This window comes from Megascapheus bottae, chromosome 26 (assembly GCF_031878675.1).
Source record: "Megascapheus bottae isolate mThoBot1 chromosome 26, mThoBot2.hap1, whole genome shotgun sequence".
NCBI lineage: Eukaryota > Metazoa > Chordata > Mammalia > Rodentia > Geomyidae > Megascapheus > Megascapheus bottae.
Window position 1 is genome coordinate 518,210 of NC_143534.1, and position 17,879 is coordinate 536,088.

At 52.1% G+C, this 17,879-nt stretch overlaps 1 protein-coding gene across 1 annotated transcript in view; it reads right to left on the bottom strand.

Moving 5' to 3' along the window:
• Positions 1–17,633, bottom strand: part of Pgbd5 (piggyBac transposable element derived 5) — a 47,988-nt gene extending 30,355 nt beyond the window's left edge. Inside the window, exon 1 of the mRNA XM_090318716.1 lies at positions 17,315–17,633. Coding sequence (XP_090174842.1) covers positions 17,315–17,633 — 319 coding nt within the window. The remainder of the gene's footprint in view (positions 1–17,314) is intronic.
• Positions 17,634–17,879: the final 246 nt, after the last annotated feature.

Consider the following 17,879-nt stretch of genomic DNA (forward strand, 5'->3'; position numbering starts at 1 on the left):
GAGCCAGACCTGCCTGAAGCCAAGCCCCTGCTCAGAAAGGGGCAACCTCAGCCACATCCAGACTCTATGCTGATGGTACCCCTGGGACAGCGGCGAAGAGGATGTCACTGAGAACCGTACAAACCTGCAGCTGACCAGCACAGGGTGGGTGCTGCACTCTGCCAGCCCCTCCACCACCCGTGTCATCAGGGCATGGCCTGGCCTGTGAATTTGGGCCCAGTGTGTACAGAGTGGACAGTTCTGGGGCTCCTTCCCACATGGACACCCCAGGGCAGGGAGGCCTCCTCCATGAATCCGGTTAGGCCAGCTCTCACCCCTGCACACTGTCTAGCAGGGCAACCCGGCCCAGTCCATCTGCAGTCTCTTGACAGCTCCACCGCCTAGCCCACCTCTTCCCTTCACCACAACGGCTTGCTCCCCCTCAGCATCTGGGTGCTGAGGCAAGGGTCACAACACAGCTGGATGAATGGACAGGATGTGGGCACGGTCTTTGGTGAGCCTATGATCCTTGCACAACCATCTGCCATCACAAAGCAGCTCTTCCAGAAAAAAAGTAGGGCCCCAGTTGCTTTCTCCAGGACGTTAATTACATCCATCTGCTTCCCTGCACCCCCACTCCCCACTGGGAAAGGGCAAAACAAGGGGAGGAGATGAGAAAAGGGGAGCTGGGATGGAGGATGGTCTTGCTTATCAGCAGAGGAATAACGCAACAGCTGGGAGCTGCTGACAGTGTTGGGCACTAAGGGCAAGGGAGACCAGAAGAACACAGGCCAGAGCCTGTGGGCTGGGGACCACCTATGGCCCCAGAAACAGCATGATACGCCCTGGGCTGTGGCCATTTTGATCTACAGCCCCTAGCCCTCCTTCCTAGTTCTTCCTTTCTTCTCAGGCCACACTTCCAGGATAAAGCTCTATTAAGTACAGCCACAAGAAAGGTTTTGCTACTTATTCACACACACAGAGAACTCAGCCCGTTTTTGTATGTAGGTGAGTACTGCTCCACTTCTGCCTGGATTTCAAGCCTATGAGATCTGTAATACGATTAGCTCCAGAGGGTTCAGGGGAATCCCTGAGATTGTACAACTAGTTGGCAGGGGAACCAAAGTTAGCCCCTGATGGCCAGAACCAGGGGCTGGTCCTTCTTACTACAAGATTCTGCCCTGAATTCAGAACTGGAGGCAGAACAGCTCAGCTCACATTTGTCTCACAAGGCTGAGCTCTAGGATCAGCTCCCATATTATAGCCAGCAGGTCACTGCTTAACAAACAGGGGCGGCTGAGTGACACATCCCATACACCATCCATCACTGCCACTCTTTCCTTCTGAGCCTGGGTGGGGCCGGCCTTGCACCCCTGACCAGGGGCTCAGCTCCCACTTACTTCAAAAGCGAGACTTACAGGCATTTGTCTAACCTACCCTGCCCACAGAGACTTCTGGATGGCTAAACACACTCGGTCATCTGTGAAATTTTAAACTGCAGTTTTAGCTTCACAACACAAAAGCTACTCTAATTGTCCCATCTCATGCAATGGTTTTTTAAAGCCTTAAATTATGAGCTGCAGGATGGAGCTCTTCCAGAGATGAAGCAGTAGTGGGACAGGTGTCCTTGCTGAGTGCTGGCTGGGGTGGGTTCCACTCGAGACAGCCAGCTGGGAGTCAGCTCCAGCAAGGGGAAGAACCACCAGCTGGAACCTGAAGTCTAAATGACCCTTTGCTTTAAGAAACAGAGGGTTCGAAAATGTCCCTGTCATAGAATGTTGGACTAGAAGCCCAGAGACAATGCTGTCCTCCTAGTAAATTTATTCAATTGGATTGTCTGTGGAGGAGGACTGATGCTCAGAAAGGGGGCTGACCCTCGGGAAGAAGGGCTGACCTTCAGGATGGAGGACTGACCCTTGGAAAGGAAGCCTTATCTTGTGAGAAAGACCCTGAAATCAGAAAATCACACAGGAGAAAGATGTAGGAAGATCTTGGTCTCAAGGCCAGCTTGCAAATCATGAGATCTTATGTAAAAATCAAGAGTAAAGCCAAGAGTATGGCTCAGATGGTAAAGCGTCTGCCTAGCAATTCAACCCCAGTAACACAATGTTCCTGAAAACACCTTTAGAAAGATTACAATGTAATATGACTTACACCTGATTTTTTTAAAGTGTGGCTGGGAAATCAGAGAACCAGAGGGGTAGGCAAAAGATTAGTGACACCACTCCAGAGCCTGGCAGGGTCACTATGGATCACCAACTTGCCTTTTATACTCCAAAAAGAATGCTATCTGAGAATAATTGAATGTGTGGCTTTTATCTGTAGGAAAAGAGTAGTAATGGGATTTCCTTTGAGGTGCTGGGGGTGGAACTTCAGGCTTCTACTTAGGCGGAACTCGGGATCTCTCTCTGAGCTACATCCCAACCCTGCAAGTGAGTGTGAGGAAGAAGTAGAGGCACACTTCCAGGTAACTCTGGTTTCACAGGTTTATCTGCACCTGCTCAGGCACCAGCGATCCATGCATCATGGCTACCTGCCTTTTCACACAGGAGCCATGAGGGCTCAGGGGAGAGAGCAGGTGTAGGTCCAGCCCTAGGCTTTTAACAGAGCCCAGGACCCCTAGGCTCACTGCCTTTGCCTAGGGGTGAGATCTCTTCAGAGATCCAAAGGCTTTTAGTCTTCTTTTGAACTTCTTCTCCAATACAAGTTTCCAAGAAGAAATAAGATGGCTGACAAGAAAAGCAAACTTCTGGGGACAGAAAGCTGCATAGACTTTGAGGGATGCATTTCAAATGAGACTGAAAAAAAAATTTTAAATCCCCAAAATGTTTCTATGCACTCAGTGATGGTTTGTGCCTTCCATTGGGCATAAATAGTCCTCTTTATAACCAAGGGTATTGTTTACCCTGGGAAGAAAAAGACAGCTGTTAGCAGATGCTGGCACAATGCAAACAGGGGTCGGAGAGGAGGAGCTGTTAGGGAGCACAGAGAAGGGGTCAGTACGCCAGAAAGGCCCCTCACGCTCATCTTCCAACTGGCTGAGCAGATCACAGAGGGAAAGCTGAAATTTTCATGTGGCTTCAGACATACTAAGGAAAGTAAGTAAGTAAGTTGGTCCTCTCCGTTCCCAACGCAAGCCAGTGGACAGTCAGTGTGACCTTGGGCTTTCAAAGACCAAGCTCACCCGACTTCCTCCCCCTAACACATATTCCCCCCATGAAGAAGTAGCAGGTATCAGCAGAGCTTCTCTCTTCATAACCGCCCCAGGGTCAACAGCCTTCACACCCCAGTTCTCCCCACAACCAACAACCAAAAGTGGGTGGGGTGCAGACCCTGGCCCCAACGGCTAGCCTCTACCATGGTCATCTGTGGCTCTGGATCTCCATCTGGCTTATCTGCATATCCCACAGAGGTGTTTGGAAGATAGAGCAAGGACCTGTTGGGATGCAGTGCAGAAATGCCAGATCACCCATTACTGGTCTGACCCAAGGTGAGTCAACTAAGAGGCAGGCCAGCGCGTTAAAGGATGTGTGCGCTCCTGGTTCCCTGCGTGTCATGAAGAAGCCTTTCTGGAAGACAACTGTAGAGAGGAAACGCCTCAGCAAGGAAGAGTCCAGACAGGAAAGAGGCAGCGCCCACACCGAGCCCACAGTGCTCCATCTGCCAGACCAGGTCACCTTCCCTCGGGCTGGGTGGAAGGATTCCTGCAGGCAGATCCAGAATGGTCACACCAAACAACCAGCCACACCGCAGCCTCCTCTGTACAAACAAGCCCAAGAAATACCCTCTGGGTTCTCTCCAGATCGCCCCTTCTCTCAGTAGAGCTGCTTCTAGGCCACTGTGGCCACCATTGCTTCAAATTGTCTTGCCAACCTGAGGGTCCCTATACGCACACCATGCCATGGGCTGAGGCCGGGCACTGTGTCTATACAGGCAGCAGGTGGCACAGCAGATAAGTTCAGGTATGGCCTCCCTGCTGAGGAGCAGCACAATGCCTGACAAGGGACTGGGGCCCTCTACAGACTAAAAAGACTGGTCTGTCACTTCACAAGCGCTTTCTGGATCTTTGAACAATTGTCTTCTCAAGTCAGCAGCAGTGCTGGATCCACTGTGGCTGGTTCTGCTGGGAGGAACAATGAGGCCCTGCCACAAAGACACAGAAAGAGTACTTCGGTGGCCTCTGTGCAGACCATACATAGCACAGGGCTGGCATCGACGAAGCACTCAATAAACAGCAGCTGCGGTGATGGTCAAAAGCATAAGGGGGTGCCGAGGAGCAGAACTCTCCTAGACAGAAAAGGTTCTTTCTGACCCAGGTGCATACAACCTCCAGAGACGATTCCAGACCCCAGGTGCACACAACCTCCAGAAGCTGCTCCTAACTCCAGGTGCACAAAAACTCCAGAGGCTGCCCTGACCCTAGCTGTACACGACCTCCAGAGGCTGCCCTGACCCTAGCTGTACACGACCTCCAGGGGCTGCCCTGACCCTAGCTGTACACGACCTCCAGGGGCTGCCCTGACCCTAGCTGTACACGACCTCCAGGGGCTGCCCTGACCCTAGATGTACACGACCTCCAGGGGCTGCCCTGACCCTACCTGTACACGACCTCCAGGGGCTGCCCTGACCCTAGCTGTACACGACCTCCAGGGGCTGCCCTGACCCTAGATGTACACGACCTCCAGGGGCTGCCCTGACCCTAGATGTACACGACCTCCAGGGGCTGCCCTGACCCTAGATGTACACGACCTCCAGGGGCTGCCCTGACCCTAGATGTACACGACCTCCAGGGGCTGCCCTGACCCTAGATGTACACGACCTCCAGGGGCTGCCCTGACCCTAGATGTACACGACCTCCACAGGCTGCCCCTGACCCTAGATGTACACGACCTCCAGAGGCTGCCCTGACCCTAGCTGTACACGACCTCCAGAGGCTGCCCTGACCCTACCTGTACACGACCTCCAGAGGCTGCCCTGACCCTAGATGTACACGACCTCCACAGGCTGCCCCTGACCCTAGATGTACACGACCTCCAGAGGCTGCCCTGACCCTAGCTGTACACCACCTCCAGAGGCTGCCCTGACCCTAGCTGTACACGACCTCCAGAGGCTGCCCTGACCCTACCTGTACACGACCTCCAGAGGCTGCCCTGACCCTAGATGTACACGACCTCCAGGGGCTGCCCTGACCCTAGATGTACACGACCTCCAGGGGCTGCCCTGACCCTAGATGTACACGACCTCCAGGGGCTGCCCTGACCCTAGATGTACACGACCTCCAGGGGCTGCCCTGACCCTAGATGTACACGACCTCCAGGGGCTGCCCTGACCCTAGATGTACACGACCTCCAGGGGCTGCCCTGACCCTAGATGTACACGACCTCCAGAGGCTGCCCCTGACCCTAGATGTACACCACCTCCAGAGGCTGCCCTGACCCTAGCTGTACACCACCTCCAGAGGCTGCCCTGACCCTAGCTGTACACGACCTCCAGAGGCTGCCCTGACCCTAGCTGTACACCACCTCCAGAGGCTGCCCTGACCCTAGCTGAACACGACCTCCAGAGGCTGCCCTGACCCTAGCTGTACACAACCTCCAGAGGCTGCCCTGACCCTAGCTGTACACGACCTCCACAGGCTGCCCCTGACCCTAGATGTACACGACCTCCAGAGGCTGCCCTGACCCTAGATGTACACGACCTCCAGAGGCTGCCCTGACCCTAGATGTACACGACCTCCAGAGGCTGCCCTGACCCTAGCTGTACACCACCTCCAGAGGCTGCCCTGACCCTAGATGTACACGACCTCCAGAGGCTGCCCTGACCCTAGCTGTACACGACCTCCAGAGGCTGCCCTGACCCTAGCTGTACACGACCTCCAGAGGCTGCCCTGACCCTAGCTGAACACGACCCCAGAGGCTGCCCTGACCCTAGCTGTACACAGCTCCCAGACACATGCAATCCCTCCAGAAACAGAAATCATTACAAGGCCTTAGGCTCCAACAGTGCTGAAGCAAAGTCTTTCAGATAAGGGTGTCTTGGTTGAGGAACCTACCCCACAAAAACTTCTAAATACAAGTGGCTCAACTGGGCAAAGCAAGCATACTGTCACTCCTGAAACCAAGATGGCAAGGGACATTTCGGGACACTGCTTGTGGGCCTCTGTTCCTCATTTCAAATCACTGCACAGGGAAGCACGCCGGCCATCACCTCTATTAGAGGCAGGACTAGATGCCATCAAGTGGCAGCTTTTACAAGCATGTTTTGCTGCCACGGTGACACAAACCACAAAGGAGATAAAACAGCCACCTCACTTCTCAGCATCCAAGTCTCCCCTGCGTGTGAAAACAAGGCTGGCTCTTCCCTGTCACCCCAAGGACCTGGGCACCCAGATAAGAGATACCCACGTGCAGGCAGGAGGCAGGGAACTGGGGTTTCTGGGTGTGTGTATGGTGTGTGCCCATCTCTCTAGCTCCTCTTTGAACTGTACCTGCAAAAACTGTAAACTCTAAGCCTACCCTGCCCTGAGGTCCACACAGACCAGAGTGAAGCCAGGGACCCAGAAGCTTGTCTAATACCTGGATGTGAATGCTGACTCCTGAGCCTCAGGTCATCCTTTCCATAGCACAGGAAGGTGTCACACTGCCTGAGAACCTTTAAAGGCCCTGTCCCAGGCGGTCAGGAGGCCATCTTCAGGGGAGGGGCTTGTATGATACTGCCATGGTAATGCAGGGTAGAGAGCAGAGCCTCAGAACTGATCAACAGTACTCCCATGATATTTCCCTTCACCTAATTACACTGAGAAATCACCCCTGATTCCGGCTCCTAATCCGGATGCCAAATCTGTGTCCCTGGCAGACTCAGGGCATTCTGCCTAACTGTGCAGGGCTCTGGGCAATGCCTGCACTGGTGGAGTCTCCTCAGGATGAGGCCTGCTCTGAGGCTGCCCAGCACCCTCTGCCCACTCTCCAAGCTGAAGGAGGAAAGCCCTTGCTCTCGCTGGGAGACCCCATGTGCTTGCCAAAGAGGGAACTGCACGTCCTTCAGGCCACCTAGGGGCTTCCGGGCACTGCGAAAACCCTGCCCTGTGGACAAACACACAGGACTAGAGAGGAAGATGGTGAGCGGCTGCACCCAACCCGTCCCCACACCCAGACACACCAGCCTCTGCCTGCAGACTCCAAGTCAAAGTTCCACCCCAGTCTGTGCACAGCTCTGGCCAGAGCAGGAAAGCCTGGCGGGGACCGCAAGCTCACAAAGTCAGGGGCAGGGAAGAGCTGCTGAAGTGACCCAGAAATGAGGAAGTTTAGAAAGCAAGCCAGGCACCCTGGACTGAGGGAAGAGCTGCCTGCCGGAGGGAGTGGGTAAGTATCAGATGCTAAGCACAAGTGACAAGGAGGCAGGCACATCCCTGGTGCACAGCGCTTCACAGACCACCGTGGCAGGGCAGCACTGCGCTTCCCGGAGCACAGTGACGGTGCAGTTTCTTGCTTCACAGCTTACAAGCCCCTGCTGCATGGCCTCCTGCCACTTCAACAAGGATCCTCCAACCTAATTATTGCTGTGGCCACCTCGCAGAACAGAACACTGAAGGCCAGTCAGGTGAGGAACTCCTAGCACTGGCCTGAGTTTCCTGTCTCCATGCCCAGAGCAACTGCCCCCCCCCCAGTCACAGCCCAGATTGCACCAAGCTGGCAGCCGACGCTGCGTGCCTCTAGATGGCCTCCTGCTGTGTGGCTCTGGGAAGGCTGTGATCCACTCCATTCCCACTGCTCTGGTGGCTCACCACAGGGGCGGCACAATCACACTGTCTGGGCATGCCAGCCAGAGGCTGGGCAGAGGGCAGGAGAGCCTCACATCAATCGTGGCCAGTATGGTAGAAGCAGAGCTTCCTCGTCAACCAGGAGTTAGCCAGCTAACTCATCACCAGCGTGGTTGCCACAACTCGTTCACTTGCTCACTGACCTTTCATTTTAATTACATAACTTTTCCAGTTCCTCGGTTTTTCCCAGGAAATGACTGGCATTTTCCTTCTTGAGTTAGGAAGAAATCTCTGCATATTTAGATATTCTCTTTTTGGGTTTTTCAAATATCATCCCAGTTTCAAACATGGCACTATGTCTAACATCAGAACACGTTCCAAGGCGGGGAGAGATTTTAAAAAGACAGAGATGCAGGAATGTGTTCACCTCCCTCCTGAGCCTTTTCTCCTTAAACTGAGTTTTTAAAAAAGAAGAAGAATGAAAAAAGAAAACCAAGGTTAAGTTCAAGGTTCTGACCCAACAACTCTAGATCAAGACACGCATGAGCTCAGGCCCAGAGGGCCTCGCCTGGCTTTGGAAAGCAGTTCCCATTACCTTCTATTTTCAGACACTGGAGTTTCTAGAGCATGGGCTAAAAGTGCTTTTTACTTTTTAATAAACCTGCAGTCTAGCAGATCAGTGGCAGCAATGTAGAGGCCTTTTGCATAAAATGGTAAGCTTTCTAAGTGGCAAGCAGAGACGGAGGCGGGGGAGGGCCCCCTGCTCACACGACCTGACTACACTACTTCAGAGCCAGTAAGACACGTGGTTTTACTGACAGCACCTTTCCCTCTGACCCCAGTTCAATTCAGAACTGCAGGACTGGGGGAGGGATGCCTGTAACACTGTGAGCCTCTGACTCAGAGGAGTGGACTGCATCAGGGGTCAAGGCCAGTGTGTCCACTTTGTTTCATACTGAGGACTGGGCTGGGCCACCAGGGAAAGCACCTCACACAGACAGGCTGCCAGAATGCATGGAGGTGGTGGACAGCAGACAATCTGTCTTGACAGTCTCCTGTGCAGTCACGGAATCGTGTGGGCAGGACTCAGAAACAGCATGTGGCACCACACTCCAGCCATCTTCCAGTTTTGCCCTCATTTTCTCCCCTAGGAAGATGTAAGTCTGTTCCCCTCTGCCCACAGGGATTCTGCATAAACAGAACTCAGACTGCATCAGTACACAAGGTACACACTACAGTGCCGGTATTGTGAAAATCCTTTCCAGTTTCAGAAGCAGATAGCTAGAAGAGGCTTTACAGCAGCCAGCCTTCCAAGGTGGGTGCTGATCTTGATACCTCGGGACTAAATGAGCCGCAGGCCTTTAGGAGCAGAAGCAGCCGAGGGGACCCAGCTGTCTTTTGCCTGCACAGGGAGCCAGACTAAGTCCTGCTGGGCCTGTGCTCAATTCAACAATAAGGTTTGAAAAAAGCAGAAGATGAAATAAACTTTTCAGAGCAAAAGACTGGCTTGAGGCTTACTAGGGTGGCAAAGCTATCCTACCAGTTGTGCAAATGAAAAGCCCACTTCCTTTGATTTTCTTTTAAAGCGTGTTCTTGAGCGGCCAGGGGCTGGCTGATTCGCAGCTGGCTCTAGTTCCAGCTGCCTGCCGAGAGGGCAGCCCTAGGCCCATGCCTTAGGGCAGGGCCACAGGCCAAACCCTCCAGGGTACCACTCCTGGCTCTGCCCCTCCTCTCCTACATGCAGCCACTGAGGAGCAGCAAAGCTGAGGAAGGCAAAGAGAGGAAAGCTGGCTGAGAGGAGGCTTTGATGTCAGGCAACCAACCAGGCCCATTTTTAAAAAGCTTCAAAAGTCCCTAGACTCCAGGAGCTCCTTCCTCCTCTAAAACCCCCAGCCCTTCATCATTTTATCTCTGACTAAAGGAAGGTCGGAACCTGGGCTCTCTCCCCGTCCCCCTCCCATCTGGAGCTCTGAGGAAGCCTAAATTGCCATGTCTAATGCTGGACCCTCCCACAGACCTCAGAGACCATGTGAGAAAGCTAAAGAGAGATCACCCCATCTCAGCCCTGGGGGCCAGCCACACTGCTGGCCATCTGGTCTCATCTTTCATCCCTCATTTCTCTGTCACTTTTGCTGGGTTACCATAAGAAGTGCTACAAGTAGGGAAGCTTAAGCAAAATCTCAGTTCTGGAGCCTAGAAGGTTAAGGTGTGAGCAGTTCTAGTGCCTCCTGAGACTGCTGTCCTTGGCTGGAGACACCATCAGGGTGCCCAGCACACCCAGCCGCAGGCCTCCAGAAGGAAGTGTTTGGTGCACTCCTTCCTTGGCTCTGCACTGACACATCCAGCAGGGTTCTGAGCCCTGACAAGACTGGCGTGCGGGAGAAGCAGAGGCAAAGGAAGGGCAGGATGTACAGAATGCTCTTTCTTGCAACTCAGACCTCAGGAAGACAGCCCCAGGGGCTCAGCAGAACCAACAACATCGAATGGCTCTTTTTCGAAGTCAAGTCCTGTTTCTTAGCAACCCCAACAGGCTCCTAGGGAGGCAGGTGTAGCTAGCGAGGAGGAGGGGTGAACAAACACAGCCGCGGTACTCACCAGACACTGTTGAAAATGAACTACTGTGGCGGAGAGGAGGGGAAACTAAAAGTGAGGGAAGGGGTGACACTGTCTAAAAAAATATTCTCATTGCCTGACTTACGTAACTGCAGCCCCTCTGGCTGTCACCTTTATAATAACAATTATTTTTTTTTTGTTTTTTGGGGTTTTTTTGTCAGTCCTGGGCTTGAGCTCAGGGCCTGAGCACTGTCCTTGGACTTTCTCAAGGCTAGAGCTCTACCACTTGAGCCTCAGCACCATTTCTAGCTTTTTTCTATGTATGTGGTACCGAAGAATCAAATCCAGGTCTTCATGCATGCTAGACAACCACGCTACCACTAGGCCAAACTCCCGGCCAACAATTAAATTTTTTAAAAAAGAAAAGGAAGGTCAGGAGTTTGGCCTAGTGGTAAAGTGCTTGCCTAGCTTGCACAAAGACCCAGGTTCAATTCCTCAATCCCATATACATAGAAAAAAAGCCAGAAGTGGTGCTGAGGCTCACGTGGTAGAGCTCTAGCCTTGAGAAAGTCCAAGGACAGTGCTCAGGTCCTAAGCTCAAGCCCAGGACTGGCAAGAGAGAGAGAGAGAGAGAGAGAGAGAGAGAGAGAGAGAGAGAGAGAGAGAGAGAGAGAGAGAGAGAGGGAGAGGGAGAGGGAGAGGGAGAGGGAGAGGGAGAGGGAGAGGGAGAGGGAGAGGGAGAGGGAGAGGGAGAGGGAGAGGGAGAGGGAGAGGGAGAGGGAGAGGGAGAGGGAGAGGGAGAGACAGACAGAGACAGACAGACAGAGAGAGAGAGAAGAGAAGAGAGGGGAGGGCAGGGGAGGGGAAGGGAAGGGAAGGGAAGGGAAGGGAAGGGAAGGGAAGGGAAAGAAAGGGGCAAGAAGTCTCTTCAGAAGAAGCATATACAAAGGAAGAGACAGCAGCTGGGGGGAACAGGTGTAACTTAAATTTTAATTAAAATAATCAGTGCTCAAAGGGACTCACTGAAACACACATGGGAAAAAATCCTCTGGCCACCAAAACAAAATTTCCCAACTCCAGATGTAACTCAGCCTGAAGATTACTTACGCTCCTGACAGACTGAAAGTCTACATTAGTTAAAAGTATATGTGTATTATAAGATATATACATATATGTACATTATAAGAATTCTTTTATGATAATTAAACGTAATAATGTCTGATGGATTTACAAACAAAAAAGAGATCAAGGGCTTTCAAATACATAGATGAGAAATGATGGTGGATATTATAAATATTATGAATCTTGCCAGATGCCTCTACATAGAATATGTATCCCTTCAGAACTGACAGTTAAAAATATAACTAATGATACAAGGTCAAGGGATAGTTTAGAATATATCATAATTATAATTTTTAGAATTATTTCATGTATTAGTTTTCATAAGAGTAACAGCCCATACAAATTTAATATAATTTTATAGTCATTCAAATTAAAACTATTTCAAGAAAAAGTCTGACTTGGGAATTCATGATCTAACAATGATAAAAAATTAAAAGTGGAAAGTCAACTTAAAAATTCAGGAGCAGAGTTGGGGTTTTAGCCCAGTGGAAGAGCACTTGCCTGGCAAGCACAAGGCCCTGAGTTTAGTTCTCAGCACTGGGAGCAAAAAAAAAAAAAAATTCAGGAAGAGTCCCACCATCTATATGACAACTCACAGTCCAGCTAGACCTACACAGAAGACACAGTATCAAGAAAAGAAAGTATAGCAGTGGTACTCACTAGACATTTCATTGAAAATACACAACTTCTGTGGGAATTGAAGGGAAAAACTGGGAGAGAGTGAGGGAAGTGGTGGCATGGTCCAAAAATAAATGTACTTCTTTCCTGACTTAGGGAACTGTGACCCTTCTGTATATCACCTTTATAACAACAATAAAAATGTTTTAACAAGTGCAACAGAGAAATTTTCATTAATCAAACCTTAACAGACTTTATAGGAATGCTACAAGAAGACAACTGCTTGTAATGTTAAATTCTAGAGACTAAAGCTAAATTCCATGTGATTGCTGAAGTGACTGCCACAGACAAACCACCATTTCAGTCACTTAAACATGAAGAATTGCTAGGATTTGCCCAAACTACAAATCCTAATTATTAAGTTCTTCCTATAAAATGTGTTACTAAAACAGAAATTTTCCCAGAAGTAGTATGTTCCTTCTGTATCTTTACAGCAGATTTTGGACATTTGCACATGACAGTCTGACAGCCAGCTGGATTAATGAGGTGTTCAGCCATGCTTCTGCCTCTCTGCCAGCCCAGGGAATGCTGAAAATAGGCCTGATCTGTCAGGGACACTACAGAAGATGCAGGGCTGTGATGAGCCACAGACACAAGACTGCCTTGCCAGCAGGGCTCCTTTCACGACTCCTGCTGTATTCTCTCCTCAGGGAAGGCACCAAAAGTAATGTTCATGTACTGACACACAAAATGCAGAAATTGAGAGATGCTCTTGAAAGGAAAACACACTGCCCCACAGAGACAGTTCTGGTTTTTCTTGAGTGACTGTGGAGAGCAGCAACTGCAAACAGAAATGTCAGAAGTAAAAGCTGTGTCGGGGGTGTAACACCGGATCGGTCCCCTGAGCCATTCCCAGAACACCTTTCAGTGATGTCAAGGTTTGCTTGTTCATGGGTTTGGTCCACAGAATCCCATCATCCTCTGACCAAATCCTCAAGTCTAGACGGAAAAAAAGATAAATCTCCACCTTCAAGAGCCACCACCAGAAAGGAAAGAGGAGGGGGCAGTGGTACCTGGCCCTATCAGAGGGAGCGCAGCCCCAGCTGAAAGCAAACACCCCTTTCTTTGCACAAATGTAGCTTGGGGTACAATCCAGCTACTGACTACACTGTTAATCCTTTCAAACCCTGACTGTAAAAAATTTTAATGTAATATTTTTAAGCAAAACTTCAAGCAGTAATCTTGTATTCTAGGTAGGCCATTCTACAATGGGCTTCATTCTTAAGCAAACATTTAGCTATTTGGACAAAATGTGTATTTAGTGTATCTCGTGCGTGCATTTATGTGTTTGCATATGCATGTGTGACATAAAAGGATAGTAGTTAAATCCCTAGAACTGTGTATAATAAAACACAAAAGGTCTTATACTGGGGAAGCAGGGCTACCATGTTATTTTCCAATGACTATAGGGAAATAGACATTGATGAAATATGGGAAGAGAAAGAAACAGAAACATGATCAAAATGAAACATAAATTACCGTCTCTTGACTTTTGGGATACCTCACAGAGATTCTGAACTTGCCGATGGTTTCTTAGCTGTGACATCAAGAGCATAAGCAGCCACAGGAAACATAAGTGGACAGAGATAGGTGAAAGGGATGCAGCTCTCCCTACGTGTTTGCCTAGCGACTGATACTGGGAATGCCCACTGGGTCTTTATTGCAAGCACCCATCCTTTATGTTTAAAATAATCAAGGCTGTTAGACTGACAGCTGCCTGACTGACAGATGTCTGACCCTTCCCTGGTGCTCCTTTGACGTGGGCAGGGAGTCGTCAAACAGCAGCCCAATGTTTGGAGTCGGGTGGCCCAGATGCTTGGAATAGCTCAGATTCATCCCAAGGAAGCTCCATTCTAGCTTCAGGGAGCAATGGAACCACCCTGCTGCAACAAGCTGCCTTCTCTGAAACCCATGGTGGGCCTGCCTGTTTAAGCACATCCTAAGCATCATCTTCTGGGCACCCAAGCCTCAGCTTCCCTAGGACCTCAAATTTGGCACAGTATAACTGTTATAACAGTATAACTGAGCCACTCCACAGATGGGCTCCAGCACCTAGACTCAGGCTTTCCTCTATTTACCTCTGCCCATAGGAAAAATATTCTCCTCCAAATAAACCAGAAGCAAACTCTATGGGCAAAATAATCATCAGTGCTAGTTTTCAGTGTCATAGCTTCTTGGCTTGCTTCACAAGGTCAGACCTCCCACAGGAACATTACAGGGTTGCTGGCAGGAGACATTTAAACCCCTTCTAAGAAGTCCAGCCTCTAACAGAAAAGGCAAAGGGCCCAATCCCAACTAGCCACAACCAGAGACCCCACAGAACCAGAAACAGCTGCCCGCCCCCCTCCTGCTCCACATGTATGAATCTGCCTGTTCCTTTGGGGCCTGAAAGCCAACCTCAAGACCAGAGAAGAAAACCAAAGGGAGTCGGACCTAGGATACCACTTCTTGAATTTCATGCTCCCTCCAAAAGTGAGTTTGCAGCTGCATTGCTCTTTTGCACAGCAGGTGGGTGAGGCTGATAGTCTGCAGGGCTATTTTAAGGGAATATGCTACAGGTCTGATTAGGATCAGGTCCTGGGCCCTGTGCTCCCAGAACACACTTCAGATCCCATGATACCCTTCCATCTCAGCAGGGTTAAGAGCCTGTCAAACAAGCCTGTAAGCACAGCGAGTATATTCAGATCCTCTGGAGCCAGGGTCCATACCACAAAGGAGGAGGGGGGAAGAGGAGGGAAGGAGAGGGGGCAATGACATAGAGGAGGAGGACCCACCACTGGTGAACTTTAGAGACCTGCTCCAGGAAGCTGCAGATATGCAAAACCGAGACTGGGAATATTGGCCACTGGAGTGGCCGAGATCCTCACTGGTAATTACAAAGTGTACTTTTTAAGTCTGGGTTCCAAATTAGCTCTTCCACTATGTACTCCCCTCACTGGGCCACAGGATGTCTCCAACTACAGCTGAAAAAGGTCCTCAAGTCTGTGTCCTTCCTGAGGACTCTGGGAGGGGCCCTGAGCCATTCGGAGCCCTTCTCTGCTCTAAGTAGCCCAGACAATGGACAGTAACATACAAGAGAGGTACACACATTTGTGTATCTTCACATTTATGTACCTTTGTGCACCTTTTCTTAAAACAATGAACAAGGTAAGTATATCAATCTAGAATCCTCATTAATTTGAACTCTCAGTTACATTTTATTGCAAAACCCAATTACATTCATCACTCGTGAGGCTGAGGCAGGAAGAAAGTGTTCAAGGCCAGCCTGGGCCTTGAACATAAAAGTGAATCAGTCACCAGCCTGGGCTACATAGCAAGACAAACCAACAAAACCCACGCTATCCATGCTGCTGGGCACAAGGAATTTTCTCCAATCTGTGCTTTGCCATCTATTTTAAACCCCCATAAAGCACATTGCATTGTTTCAAGGAAATCTGAACTCAAGCATAATGAGACATCGAGCTTGACCCTCTACATTCTGCCCCGCCCCACCCCTACACACACACATCTCAGATTCTCTTCAGGGAGAGGTTGCTACAAAAGAATATTCTAAATTAGCTCTGGATTGAAAAGACAAGGAATGCCTGCAAGCAGGCACTTTAGTTAAAGGACTTCACTGAGACTCTCTGGTACAGGTACAAACTTGGTGGGCACTTACAGGAAGCAGAATTTGCGCCTAATACCAAATAACACACCATACTACTCTTCATTACTCTGAGGGTTGTACTGGACATATTGAAAGGTTCTGCGGCAGAATTTATCCATTACAGGTTACTGAGAAATGTAATAGTGCTCTACAATGCCTTTCAGAGTGCTCACCCTCCTTGAACCAGCCCAGTCATGACTCTTACTGGTAACCAGCTCAACCTAGTACGCTGTCCCTCTTGCCCTGACACATAAGAGCTTGCTTGCTCCCAGGTGGACTTAGACCTGAAGTGCTCCAAGATAGAATCTGGATCACAGATGCTCACTGCATAAGACTGGCAACCCAGGGCTCTGAACTCGTATAAATCCTTAGAGCCAATGTGGAAAACAGCTGTCCAGGGAAGGAGGCCATTAATGACACTCTGGAAAATATATGCATAAAAAGACTATTTAGGGGCCGGGAGTTTGGCCTAGTGGTAGAGTGCTTGCCTAGCATGCACAAAGACCGGGGTTTGATTCCTCGGTACCACATACATAGAAAACGCCGGAAGTGGTGCTGAGGCTCAAGTGGTAGAGCTCTAGCCTTGAGAAAGTCCAAGGACAGTGCTCAGGCCCTGAGCTCAAGCCCAGGACTGGGGGAAAAAAAAAAGACTATTTAGACTATTTGGTTTGCAAATACCCAAACTCTTAGCCACAGCCCAAATGAGCACACTTTTAAAGTGTGCCCAAAGCAAATGTACCATCACCATCACCATCATCATCATCACCACCACCACCACCACCATCACCACACATCTACACTGCTGCCTGTCCCTCAGAGCCCCCCGTACCCTGCCAGCCCCCCGAGGCTGCAGTGGTGTTCAATACTGCCCTGGGTTCAACCGCCAGTAATAAAATGAGAAGATGGAAGAGAGGAGAGAATGGAGAGCCACAGGAAAAGCCGCATCGTGCCCAGGGCAGCCACTCCCCAGTTCTCAACACTGGCCCAGTGAAGACCACTGCATCTGCCAGAGACCACGGGGAGGGAGCAGCAGTGGGGGGGGGGGGCTGGGGACCAGGGGGCGCAGCAGCTGCGGAGCCCAGGGCTGGAATGAGCCGGGGGCAGCAGTGGGGACGGAGGCTGGGAACCGTGGGACGAATTTGCAACGGGGCGGACAAGGGGTGAGAGAACCCGGGAACAGAGGATCCCCACCCCTCATCCCGGGCACCAGCTGAGCTGTGGCAAGCAGAGATATTTTAACGCCCGGCTCCAGAGGCGGCAGGAAAGGCCTGGAACGGAGGAGCCGCGGGCCGGCGCGTCCTTCGGGGAGGCCGCGGGTCGGGACACCAAGTTTCCCAGGCCAGCCGGGAGCAGAGCGGCGGCGAGGCGCGCGCGGGCCTCGCCCTGGCGCTGACCCGGCCGGCCGCACAAAGGCGGCTTCCGAATCCCCACCGCCCAGGGAGCCCGAGCCGACCTCGCCAGCGCCGGAGGCCGCCCCCAGGGGGGTCGCTCCGAAGGGCGGACGCCAGGCCCGCGCCGGACGCTCCGACGCCGCCGGCCCCGCGCCCCGCCGCCCTGCCCCGCCGCCGGCCCTTTACCTCCGGTGTCCTCGAAGCGCGGGGACGGCCGGTCCCGCAGCGCCGCGCTCCAGCCCGCACAGGCCTCGTCCTCGTCGGGCTCGGCGGGCGCCGGCGGCGGGGCGGCCCCCGGGGGCGCGGGGCGCTCGCGCTCGTCATCCGAGGAGGCGGCCGAGGAGGAGCGCGAGGCGGCCGAGGTGCTGTAGAAGGGGTTCCCGCCGCTGTCCGCGCCCGACTCCCCGAACACGTCGTCCGAGATGTGCAGGCTCTCGTAGCGCGCGCGGGCCGCCTCGAGCAGCGCCGGCGCCCGCCTCCGCGCGCCCGCGCCGCCCTCGGCCATGGCCCCGGCCGCCGCCCGCGCGCCCGCCCCCCACAGCGCCTCCCAGCCGCACGCGCCGGGCCCGGGGCCCGCGCCGCGGCCCGCCGCCCCCCACCAGCGCAGCCCGCAGCACAGCGCCCGCCGCCCCGCGCCCGGCCGGCCCGCCGTCTTGGCCGCTCGGGCCGCGCGCCCGGGATGCGCCTCTGAGCTGAGCGCCTCCGGCTGAGGCCGCGGCGGCAAGGGGCTCCGCCGTGCCAGGGGCCGCCG